The sequence below is a fragment of the Blennius ocellaris genome (genome assembly GCF_963422515.1).
Source record: "Blennius ocellaris genome assembly, chromosome: 15".
In the NCBI taxonomy this organism is placed as follows: Eukaryota; Metazoa; Chordata; class Actinopteri; order Blenniiformes; family Blenniidae; genus Blennius; species Blennius ocellaris.
The window spans coordinates 9,071,628-9,084,184 of record NC_137664.1 but is presented as its reverse complement, the minus strand read 5'-3'; the positions used below and the strand labels follow the sequence as shown (position 1 = coordinate 9,084,184).

At 38.8% G+C, this 12,557-nt stretch overlaps 1 protein-coding gene across 1 annotated transcript; it reads left to right on the top strand.

The window, feature by feature from the left end:
* Nucleotides 1-2,056: 2,056 nt before the first annotated feature.
* On the top strand, nucleotides 2,057-6,649 carry oacyl (O-acyltransferase like; the record flags this gene model as incomplete). Its single annotated transcript, XM_080509718.1, has 15 exons — nucleotides 2,057-2,123; nucleotides 3,160-3,293; nucleotides 3,400-3,482; nucleotides 3,562-3,693; nucleotides 3,811-4,008; nucleotides 4,124-4,332; nucleotides 4,402-4,504; nucleotides 4,577-4,678; nucleotides 4,782-4,947; nucleotides 5,034-5,113; nucleotides 5,525-5,635; nucleotides 5,801-5,924; nucleotides 6,010-6,196; nucleotides 6,321-6,463; nucleotides 6,554-6,649. The coding sequence occupies 15 exons, from the start codon at nucleotides 2,057-2,059 to the stop codon at nucleotides 6,647-6,649; spliced, it is 1,935 nt and encodes a 644-aa protein (XP_080365844.1).
* Between the last annotated feature and the right edge of the window lie 5,908 nt (nucleotides 6,650-12,557).

Below are 12,557 nucleotides of genomic sequence, written 5' to 3'. Positions count from 1 at the left end.
GACAAAACTTGGGCCAAATGTGATTTTTTTTTTTTTTGAGAACTATTTCATGAATTATTTTTTGTATTTTGTTGATGCTTCATTTCTGTCTTAATATATAATAAATGGCAGCTGTTTGAGATGTTTAGGTACATGTATATTTAAAACATATAAGCAATTGCCCTTGACTGAAAAACACTCATCTGTATGAAATATGTCATTGCAGCCCAATAACAATACATTGTAATGACTCTACAGTTGATAACTACATTTCATTTGAACCTTTTTTCGTTATAGTTTCATTAGTCTGTAGTTCTTGATGATGTGGAATAACAATGAATGTTCACTGATATAAGTTACCCTGGGAAAACCCACATAACTAAATGGAATTTATGAATGTAAACTGGACAATAAAAGTGAGTTATTTATAGCAAATAGCAAACTCAAACACTATCTGGTGACTGTAATCAAATGCTTCATTCATGTTAGAAACACACTCAGTTTTCTACAAAGACAATAAGACTTTGAACGTGTCGCGCTGTAAAACTGCATGTGAGAAGCAGTCTGTGAAGTGTTTGTTTACTAGAATGTGTCCTACTGCTGCTACCGCTGCCATTTTTAGAAGTATCTGACGCTTGTATACAAAGGTGTCCTTTATGTCAATAAATGATGAAACATGGCAGGAGTGAGATCTGGTGTCGAGTGCACAGCAGACATCAGGTCTTCTCCATGAAAACATATTCTCATGATCACTCCTGCTTCTTGATGCTGCTGCTAATGTAATGAAGTGCTTCAGTTACAATACTATTTGTTTGGGTTCCTTGGAAAACTGAAGTAAATTCTTTAGCGCTTAGGCTGCACTGGTTTATAGATTCATTAGAACATTAAATAAATGTTTCATAATGGGTGTTACAAAGTGTTAAACACTCTATTACACGACTCAGCGGTTGCACTCAGGTCTTGATTGATTTTTCTGGCATCTTCCAGCTCTGGATCCATTTAACTAAAGAGCTGTAACAAAGTGTGTGTATGAACAAACAAACACGATGCATGCATTCACAATGGAGGCAGCTGCCATGCAAGGCGCCTAAAAGTCCAACCATTAGGAGCAGTTTGGGGTTCAGTGTCTTGCTCAAGGACACTTCAGCAATAGCTGCATCCTGCCTTCAAAAATTAGGAGTGTATCTGTCAGTGAGTGCATCAGCAAAGTATTATTTTTCAAGTTAAAAAAGAGACTGATGGGTAAAATAAGTGATACTGTGTTCTGTATAGCTTGTATCTATTTTTGACTCATAACTGCATAACAACTATCTTGTGTCTGACCTACTGTCAATCTCTGTCCATTGGAAATTCATGTCACTTTGTGGACAACATCCCCCTCTAGTGGCTGTTTTGGAATTGATTTGTTAACGAAATGGGTCGAAGGTGCTTCTACTATAACTTGAGATAAAAAAAATTTTAAAAAAAGATCTCTAGTACAGACTGTAATAAATATGTTGAACAATTGCTCAACAACAGCTATTTATTTCTTGAACATATAAAAACGTCTTCAAAGATCACCAGATTACACAAATATGTATATTTGCATACATTGGCTCTGTATTACCAGTTTAAAAAATACTCTCCTCCCATGCAAGCTAAAAAAATATCTTATCTAAAGACTAAAAACTGGAAACAGCGAAATGTCCGTTGTTCACAAAACAGGTTTGTTTTTAGGTCACCTGTCAATATTGGACCTGAACTTTAATTTTGTTTCCCTTGTGCCGTAACAAAATCACAGCGTGGCTCTCTTTGTGAGCCTCTCATCCTCTCTCCTGTAACAAAATCCCTTTCACACCTGGGGGAGAAAACCAGGTGTCGGGGAGCCCACAGTGAATGAAGCAGCTTGAGGAAGATGAACTTCATGCTCCTCTCCTGCTGATGAGGTGTCCCAATTCTTTGTTATTTAAACGCCTCCTTCCGTAAAAGGGATGCAGTCAGTCTTAAGATGGTCCTCGGTCAGGCAGCGTTCCTTCTCTTAGTGGGAGGATGCGTCGCTCGGGAAAACACTCAGGCCTCGGCCGGGTCACAGAGATGCATGAAGGACACCGACACTTTCCTCCGGGAGTTGAAACAGGAAAATCCAAAGGAATATGCTGTTCTGAGTAAGTCTTTCTGTTTTCTTTAAGGGATTTTTCTTACATCCTCTTACATTCCCAGCAGGAAACAACAAACCGTATCTAACTTTGAAACTGTGAGGAACTTCACTAGCACCCAGACAAATCTGCATTTCAAAAGTCATCCAAATAAACACATTAGTGTGTTTTGCTGAAAAAGAACAAGATTGTGTTCACAACTGAAAAAAGCAACTGTAAACAACTTTGCATAAACAACTAAACATAAAGCTCACATTGAGTTCAATCAATCAATATATCGAATTGTTTTTGTTTTTTTTCTTGTTCTTGTTTATAGGATTTGACTGAGCTGCTTAACAGAAGAATCAAAGACACTCAAATCTAAAAATTAAGCTTAAATTACATTACTATTGTCACGTCTGAATTAGTTTTGGTTCTAGGTTGAAAAAAGTTTAATTTTGCATCGAGGAATTACCAAAATATATTCACCTCCTATTGAATCTATTTCAAAAAATAGCAATAATATACACAAGTGAAACAGGGAATCAAGTCGTTCTCTTAGCTGAATACTGTGAAACAACATGACACCACACTTTACAATCTCATTAATGCACTTCAATTATGTGAGGCACTTCCAGCATCTTTAATCAAATCAACAATATTTAATTTTCAAACACTTTATTCTGTCGTACTGCTTTTATCATTGTTTTATGATGAAGCACTGTTTTATAAGGCTGGCACTCACCTGAAGATGGAAATGAGATATTTGCACTGTCGCTTCATAAGAATGGAAAATGGTGACTGGACCTCACTTATATCATATAGAGCTTGTCAAGTGCGTGGGGAGTCCTAAAGCCACTTTACATCAGAAATCAGCATCACTGATTTCATAAAGTTTTGTATTTAACATTTCATTAAAAAAAAGTTCTTGGTTGGTCTTGGTCTATACTTCAGTGCATTTTTGTCAAAGGTCTATACAAAATAATTTTTAGCTGATCACATCATATACCGGTATTGTTCTGTTCTTTGAAACAGCAGTTGTTCACTTGCCTGTGTGTGTCGTTAGTGTACGACGCCTTTGGAAAGATGGGCAGTAACGTGGAGGGAGGTAACGCCAACCAGCCCGGCCTGCTGCAGCAGTGTCGCTCGGCGCGCGGCCCCGAGTTCTCCGGACAGTATTGCCAGGTGTTCCTCAGGCAGGTAACAACAACAACAACAACAAAAAAAATCATCATTACTGTCAGACATCAGGGGGCAGAAATATTACATTTACTAACGTGTTGGTGTTTTATCATCATTGTCACAGGGAACAATCCAATACTTTGTAGGTCTTTGTGTTCCTGACTCTTGTAGGGAGGAGGAGGTGCAACTGTTGGTGTTGTACGGTCAGTAGTTTAAAAAAAAAAAAGCCTGAGTTTATCTATGACTTTTAGGTATAAAATTTGATTTTTAATCTCTTTACAGACAGGCTACAATTTAATCAGAAATCTCTGGTTCCTCCATTACCGCCCATCCTGGTCAACGAGTCGACTCAGGAGATGATCATGACTCACTGTCTGTCCAACACAATTGATCCTGATGCATCTGATGTCGCCTGCCTGTCAGTAGACCACTTCTGCCCTCCTTCCTGTCTCATGCACAAGCGTTCATGCCTGCAAAATAAAAGCGATTAAACGTTTGGCTTAAAAGGTTAAAACCGACTTGTTCTTTTCTGTAGGTTTGTGTGTTGTGTGATGGTTGCGGTTCCTCTTGCGGCCACGCTGTATACAGCAATCATAAAGTTACAGGCAAACAGAGAGGTGAGACCCACGATGGAGTCCACGCGTTTAAGCGCAGACCTCAACCTTTACGGGGCTCTGAAGACCAACGGGCCTTCTAACGAGGAAGCCGAAAGCAGCACATCGGAGAATGGCAAGTTCATAAAACGTTTTGTGTGATAAAAGTTTTCCTTTTCAGTTTAATATAAGAACGGTTGTACAAATTTCCTCTTTACTGAATCTACCTCCCTGAATTCCTCCCTTTTCAGCCAGTTGTGGCCCGAGACGACTGTGTTTTCCTCAAAGCGTTTTGCAGAGGTGCCTTCAGGCGTTTTCTCTGCAGACGGCCAGTGAAGGCGTCCTCAACACATCCTCGTCCATCCCAGGAGGCGGCTTCTCCTCACTGAACGGCATCCGTGTATTCAGCCTGCTGTGGATCGTCTGTGGCCACTCTACACAGTTCCCTGTGATCAACAACCTGGGTATGAGAGGATACGGTCTCTCAGTCAACCGCATATCATTTCACTGAAGCCGCACCATTTCTGTTGCAGACAACTACAAAAACTGGAAGGCAACAGTTGAGAGCAGCCCGCTGTATGTGCTCACCATCAGCGGGCCCGTTTTCCTGGCCGTAGACACCTTCCTATTGCTGGGGTGAGGACGGACGAATGCTGCGTTGAAGTCTTTTTTTTAATGTTTTGCTTAAGTTGCTCTTTTGTTTTGCAGGGGTTTGCTAAGTGCCAGGTCACTGTTGAGCTGCATCAACAGAGCTGAAGACAAACTGAGCCCAGGTTTGGTGGCAAATTATCTCTTCAAGAGAATCAAAAGGTGCTTTAATTCAATAAATGATCAGGTAGCATGTTAGTATTGCTACATTTTCTTTTTTTGATGAGAGTATAGTAAAAGTCCTTTTTTTCCCCCCAAACGGCAGGATTCAGCCCCTGCATGTATTCATCATGTGCCTCACCATCGGGCTGATTTCTTTGGTCCGGTGGGGGCCCTACTGGTTCCCGTTCATCGACACCCTGATGGACTGTAAGACATACTGGTGGGCCAACTTACTGTTGATCAGCAACCTCCTTCCAGTACATGAGATTGTAGGTATTTCAGGAAAAAAAACTGATGATATATCTCAATAGTTTTGCCAAATAGTTGAACAAGTTGCTTTCTACTCTCTCTTCAGTGCATTCCCTGGACGTGGTACTTGTCTCTGGACTTCCAGTGTTACGCCACCACACCTTTGTTGGTCTTTTTTTACAGACTGTATGTCCGCTTCCTTTGGTGCACTTTTACAATATGGCTTAGGTTTGTAGAGTTAAAGCGAAAAGGGAAATGGTACATTCTGATTCAACTCAGATGTTACGACAATTAGAGTTTAGCCTGATGAGAAAATGAAAAATATTTGACAATGGTGCAGAAAGTTTGTTAGCATCGTCATGTTGTATAATTCAGAACAATAATTCTTTAAAAATCAAAAATTACATGAATTACATTGCAAATCTAAAAAATATAAACAACCATATGAGGTATTAAAGTACATCGATACCTTTTGTCAGTCGAGTTATTTAATTTTGTTATTTTGTTAACTGGCTAGTAAAAGTTGTTGTTTTGTTTTTTTTAAGTTTTTCACATCGATCCTTGTGATACTAACTGAAATCTTTTTCTTTTCATTAGCAATAAGGGTGTGTTTGCTGCCATGGCTGGACTCCTCCTATTAATGACCACCACTGCCAGTATCATCATAACCGCACTGCATCACCTTCCAGTCTTTCAGCCATCTACAATGTAGGATTTATGGATGAATGTACAAAATGCAGAGCAAATTATTATTATTCAGTATTATTATCCCTATATCATATCATATATCTTCCACGTGCAGTCAAATTCCTATTCAACATATATTTTGCCATGTAAAGAATTTCTTTAAAATGAAGTTATTTAATTTTGCAGGACATCAGAGAATTATGTTTTATTTTACTACGTGAAACCCTACACGAGATACGGGCCATTTCTAATCGGAATACTGACGGGAATATACCTGACAACTAAGGAATGTCAGCTGTTGAAATATAAGGTGAGAAATTTGATTGTCATGTAAAACAAACATCGGTTTGCAGTGTTGTCCCAACGCGTTTGCCGTGTCTTGCCATTGTTTCCAGTGGCAGGCGGCACTCGGTTGGGTCAGCTGCTTTTCAGTCATGGCTTTGGTAGTCGGACTGGCCTATATCCTCAGAGATACCCCAGCAGACCCGTCCATACCACATGCGCTGTATCAGGGCTTGCACCGCCCGGCCTGGGCTCTGTCTGTGGCCTGGATCATCCTGGCCTGTGAGGAGGGGTATGGAGGTCAGTCGTGGGTTGTTGTTTTTTTTTCACATTTTTATATCCTTTAATGTATGGCAACTAAATTATACAGGCCATCCAATTATGTTAACTCTACTTTTTCCACTTTTAATTATACTTTTCTTAGGATACATCAACAGGTTCTTGTCTTTGAACATCTGGGTTCCTCTTTCAAACATCAGTTTTGCCTGCTATCTGGTACATCCCGTCTTCATCATCATATACATTGGCTTACAGGAGACTCCAATCCACTACATGGACATCAATTTTGTGAGTATTTCAGGAAGAATTTCTTCAGATATTAAATATCAGGTTATTGGTATGTTGTAATATGTCTATATGTGTACCTGCCTTCTTTAGATGTACCTGTTCCTTGGTCACCTGGTGCTGACAATGGCGGTGAGCTATGTGCTGACCGTTTTGATTGAGAGGCCTTATCATCTTCTAAAATGGTAGTACATGAATAAATAGAGAACCGAAGGCTCACCCTCCTAATCATTTTTGTTTTGTCATTATGTATATTGTGATGTCTCTTGCTGTATGTCTTCAGATCAGCTTATAATAATAAAAAAGAAATCTGTTTCCAACTGTGTGAGTATGTTTTCACAATGGTTTCCTGAGGTTACCATTTAAAATAGTTATTATGAATGAATAGAGCAAGTTTCTTCAAATTGCTCATAGGCTGAGTCAGAGCAACCACAATATTGATAAATATATGATAAACATGTAATTTGTTATCTTGAGATTCAAATAATACATTTAAAAATTCTTTCCACTGACTTGAACACAATGTTTGTGATCAAATACACATAAAACAAAATTACTTCAAGATTAGTCACACATTTTTCCTACACAACATCATATCATTTACTCCAGCTCAAGAAACTACTTGGCAATCAGAAAGCTGATATATTGAATTACTTAATTTGCACTGCGTGTGACTAATACATTGCTCATCTCACGCCTCTCCCACTCCAAACTATTTATTAGCAGTTGTGGTGTAAGCCAATACAACGCTTGGACCATCATTTTACTGCACTTTCCATGGCTGTGAGTCAGACTTCACAAAGCGACACTGACTCAGCTGATGAGTCCATAATAAAAGAGTCTCGCTTTCCTCTGACGCATGAGCACACAGCTACGTTTCCATCCCAGCGTCGCCACGCAGGCCGTGAACTTTGCTGTGTGCGGTCTGAAGCCGAGACAGGCTTGGTGAGCAGCTTCAAAGAAATACTTTAATCCACGTGCTGAGGGTATCTCTGACCACATAAACAGCAATGCACCTCTTGTGTGGTCATTTAAAACAAGAGGTCCGGTGAAGATGAAAATGTATAATGTTGAATGTTTATTCATCTAAAAATGACCATTGGCTCACCATTTAAGTAGCGTCTCATGCCTCATGGCGATTCTAATCTGCCTCAATTGGGTGTGGAGCAGCATCGTTAGATCTTAACAACCCACACACACAAGAAACCCAGTTGTAACGCACACTCGTAACAGTTTTTCACCAGGTATCCTGTCCTGGGAGTTTTTGGGAAGGAAAGCGGATGCCAGGCCGAGGAAGACCGTGTAACAACATGGTGTAAAAATATATCTTGCTTTGGTAAGCCGATACTTTTCTCTCCATGACTGCGTGACTCAATGGGGCAGTGTCCAATCCAAAACCTCAGAACAACATGCCCTGGATGGTGCAACATGTCTGAGACTGTCAGAGTATTTTCAGATGTTTAACAACAACGCTGTCTTAGATCTTTTCTTTCTTTCTTTTTTTTTCACATTTCAAGTAATGTTGAGTTTTTTTGTTTTTTTTTAACCAGACTCAAACTTTTATTCCTCATGTTAGTAGATAAATGTTCCGACAACATATAATGCTTACTGTTCATTTCAGCTAAAACAAAACTTCAGATACTCGCAATGAAATGTCTCATTAATTGCCTTTGCATTCAGGAGTTAAGTCGACACATCAGCAGTTGCTTGCAGAAACTTTAATAGTCGTGCTTCTGAGAAGCCGCCTAATTACCCCCCTGCACAGACACAAGCATGCCATCCATCAGCCACATTACAAGAAGTCCTGACTTATTTAGGACCTGTCCCAGGGGCTGTTTTATGGCTTTAAATGTGACGGTTCAGCCTGTCCTTATAACAAACAGTGGTCATTGGAAGAGGGATGTTGGACATGATGTTTGTTTACATGTTAGATTAAAGCACTTCAGCTGGAAGCGAGACGAATTCCAGTGACCACATTAACTTTTTTCTTTTGACAAAGTTCACAGAGGAAGAAGGTTGACGTTTGGATTAGATTAGACATGCATTTATTTATCACAGTGTTATCAGCAGCAGTGCACATAAGGATACACGCATACTGAACAGAGAAATTGCATATAAAACAAAAACCGCAAACATCTGAATAAAAATACCAACATAGAAAAAATAGTGCAAGTACAGAATATTTAAAAAATGCACATGTTGTGTGATGACTCAAACCATCCCACAGACACAGTGAAAATATAACTTGAAAAATCTATTTCAGGGCATCTACATAGATAAAGCTACACTAACCAATGCTGTCATTTTAATCCAAACATAACCTTTATTTAAACCGAGCAGTTCTGAGGTATAATTAATCAATCTTCATTTATATATCACTTTTAGAACAATTAAATGAAGCACAAAGTGCTTTACAGGTTAAAAACAAAATAAAAACAGAGCAATGCCCAGCCACCCACTGCCAAAGATACATTTTACAAGTAAAATGGAGATACTGGTTAAAGCCTTGTTAAAAACGAAGGTCTTGAACCTGCTTTTACCAATATGAACATTCTCTGCAGCCCTCAGGTTCTCCGGTAGAGAATCAAGAGGGGGGCCCCTTAACAAAGTTTATCTCTATGCAAGTTTATTGCTAGTTTTGTTCACTGCTAAAAAAGAAAGAAAGATTACTTATGTATTAGAATGTTCCTAACATGTGGATGTATTTTGCTTCACACAAGGGTTGGCACTGTGGTTATAGTGTTCTTTTGGGGTTCTTTTCTATGTGGAGTTGACGTATTCTCCTTGTGTCATATCTTCCTCCAAATTCTTTATCTGACTTCTAATCTATATATTTGCCTGTTCTGTTGTTATGATTCCAAATGTGCAAATAAGAGGTAAAGTGTTTCAGCCTCTCTGTTTGGTGCAGGATCAGTTGAAATGGGTTCGTGGTTCCAACTCTCCAAAGTTTGATTAAGCCTGATTTTAAAAAAATCAACCCGTAGATGTTTTCAATAACTGTCTCCACCAAAAAAGTCACATCTCAACACCTGAGGACTGATCAAACTCTGCAGGTACTGTATGTGGACACTGGTGTTGTATAATGGAACAGAAGGAGTAAAAGGATATGACGTAGATTTACTGGTTGTTGTCCTCATGTACTCATTCATAAAATGTGTCACTTGTTTGCAGCACGTAGTAACAATAGTGACTCGGCACACTTGTAGTTTGGACGGCATCAGTGAAGTATAAACTAAAATAGTCTTTAACGAGAACCAATTTATATGGAACAAATTATTCAAGTATAGATGCAAGGCATTGCTGCTTTATTGGAGAACAGAGACCTGTAGTCTCATCTCTATTTACAGTGTGTTGATTTTAACCGGCACCTGTTTACAGGAGCAATTATGTAACAACCGTGAGCTACTCTGCCATAAAAGTGTCATTCACTTATAGGAGTGATAGCAGCACAGGTTAAAGAAAGTAGGAGCAAAAAATAGTGTTGAATATTTAAAAATCCAATAGATAAAATACTCTAGTCCCTGAGAAGTGACGGTCCAACAAAATATGTGATTTCAAAACAAAAAAACAATGGGCTCACCTCACTGTGACAGTGCCAACCATCTATTGTTACCTTTTGAATGAATGAATGAATGAATTATTTCTAGTCATATTTCAACAAAATACAAACACCAAGAAATACAGTTAATTTTAAATGACCATGAAAAGGAATAAGGTGAAAATATTGGCTTACTTATGCCTATCCTATAAATTCGAATGGAGGAATGTAAAATATGTGCAATTTACACCCCCCCCCCAAAAAAAAGAAAGAAAAGAAACAAAGAAAGAACGATGTCCCATTTCAAATATGTGACAAGTGATTTGTTTTCTACCAAGAATGAAAATATTGATTATAAGACATCTGCAATACAAGGCATCACATCTTGTTTCTATGTGAATTTTACATGTATTTTAAACTTTTTCCAAGTTTATTTTTAGTTAGTTTTTACATTAGGCATGAAGCCATTTTTTGTTTGTTTTTAAAATGTTGTTACATTTGATGACACATAATGGTGTCACTATTTTTCTACTTTGTTATTCTCCAAAATACCTTAAAGGATATGTGTATGTGTGTCAATGGCAGAGTGAGATTTATTGCTGCCTGACTAAAGCCACTCCTTAAAAGTCATATAGATAAAAGTTAAAATCCTATTTGAATTGGGGGGAAAAAAATCAAAATTAAAGTAAAAATATTCAGTCTGCAAAGTAGGTCATCACTAAAATGGTCTGTAAATAAAGATATCGAGTGTTAAATGTTCAAGATCGGCACATGTCTACAATATCAGGTAACTGACTTTGTACTTGCGGGGGTTACATTTAAAAATAGACTCACACCCCGAGACCGCCGACTCTGCCTGAGCTCATGCTGAAGTCCTACATCATAGGTCTATATCCTCAACAACACGGCTATGAAAAGGGTACGTACTGCTTTGCATGGCTGGAAAGTCCCTTCAGGCAACTGTTTTAATCCCACAAGTAGATATAACGCTTCCATCAGTTATGATTCATCTGTGAGGTAACTAGTTCAAAATGTGTTTGGGGTTTTCTTAAGGAATGGTGAACGTTGTCAGTCACTGCTTCACTCACAGTGCCAATAGGATGATGCACACTCTGCTAAGGTGCCTAATAAAGCATGACACAATCAGCTGGACGTCAGACTTGGGATTTCTAAAATATATTTAAAATCTCATTCTTAGAAAAATGTTTACATTGTAGTACCTGGTTTCTTTGATTTCTGTTACATCTTCATAACTCATCAATTTTTAAACAATTACAGAAATTTAAAAAAAAAATGTGTGGAAAGAAAAAAAGACTGGTTCCTAAAGCTCACGCCTTTCCAACCTGTCGTTTATGTGCTCAGGCTTTAAAGACGCAATGGGCTGTTGAGGGGCCCGGGGGGGGGGGGGGGGGGGGGATCTATTTTGGCACGGATGTTCCAGATGAAATCAAATTACACTTGATTGCACTAAGGTGGTGACGGCTTTATTGTTTTGTAATGCCAGGACCGAATGAGCTTGATCTGAGGCGCCAACCAAACGTACCACTCAGACGAAAAGAGTTCAATTTAAAAATATCATCCTCAAAAAGTAATTTCACCATCATTTATTGGAGCAATGTGACTGTATGCATACAAACACAATTAAATAACTGAAGAGTCTCAATGTTAAAAAAAAAAGTTGTGACTTTGCAATGTATTTGTTCAGATAGTAAACATCTGAGGCTGGGTTACGTGTCCTTCACTACAGCGGGAATGTGACAAATGCAGGCCATAGGTGAAGATGTGCTGGTATTTTTCCAGTGTCTGTGCTGCCAGATCCTTTCCTGCAATCTTGTATATCAGGGTGCGTGTTTTGAAGTCTTCAAGTTCAACACGTGAAATCTGCTCGTCAGCACACGTACGCCAGCTCGCCTGCAATTAGTTTCACGACCCAACTTTGTCACATGGTGACCTCAAGCACCCTAATAATTGGAGCTGTGATCTCACTAATGCTTCAGGAGCCATGTAAGACAATAACAACAACAAAGTATAATCTTAAACTGGCAACGATATTAAATTGCAAACCCATCAAACGACAGTGAAAGCCTTACGGATAAGTCTTCCGCATTAAAGCCCGAAAAAGAAACATCATTTTGTCCCCAATCACAATTTAAGAATGACAATCCTTCCAGAGCTTATTTGAGAGTATTGGGCAGGAACTTTTTTTTCCAACAGCACAACCACCACAGCAGGAGTTGTTATGAGCAACAAATGCCAATCAGGAAGGTTTCCTGTTGTTCAGGCATGTGAAGTGTCTTTAAAAGTCCTCAAAATAGACTACAAATGAGCAATGTCCTGCAGTTTAGATAAACATGTCACACAAAGTGACAGCTAGAGGGAGATAGTGGGCTTTACTTTAAACACATGCAGCAAGGACCTGCAAACCAAGTTTCACTTGAAGTTGTGATTTAATTGTGAATGTTTGTGTTTTCTACTTATTTTCATGCATCACTTTGCAGGTATTTAATCCATCATAAGGATTGGCTGGGGAATTTTTTCCCCCCAAAATGAGAGAAATGA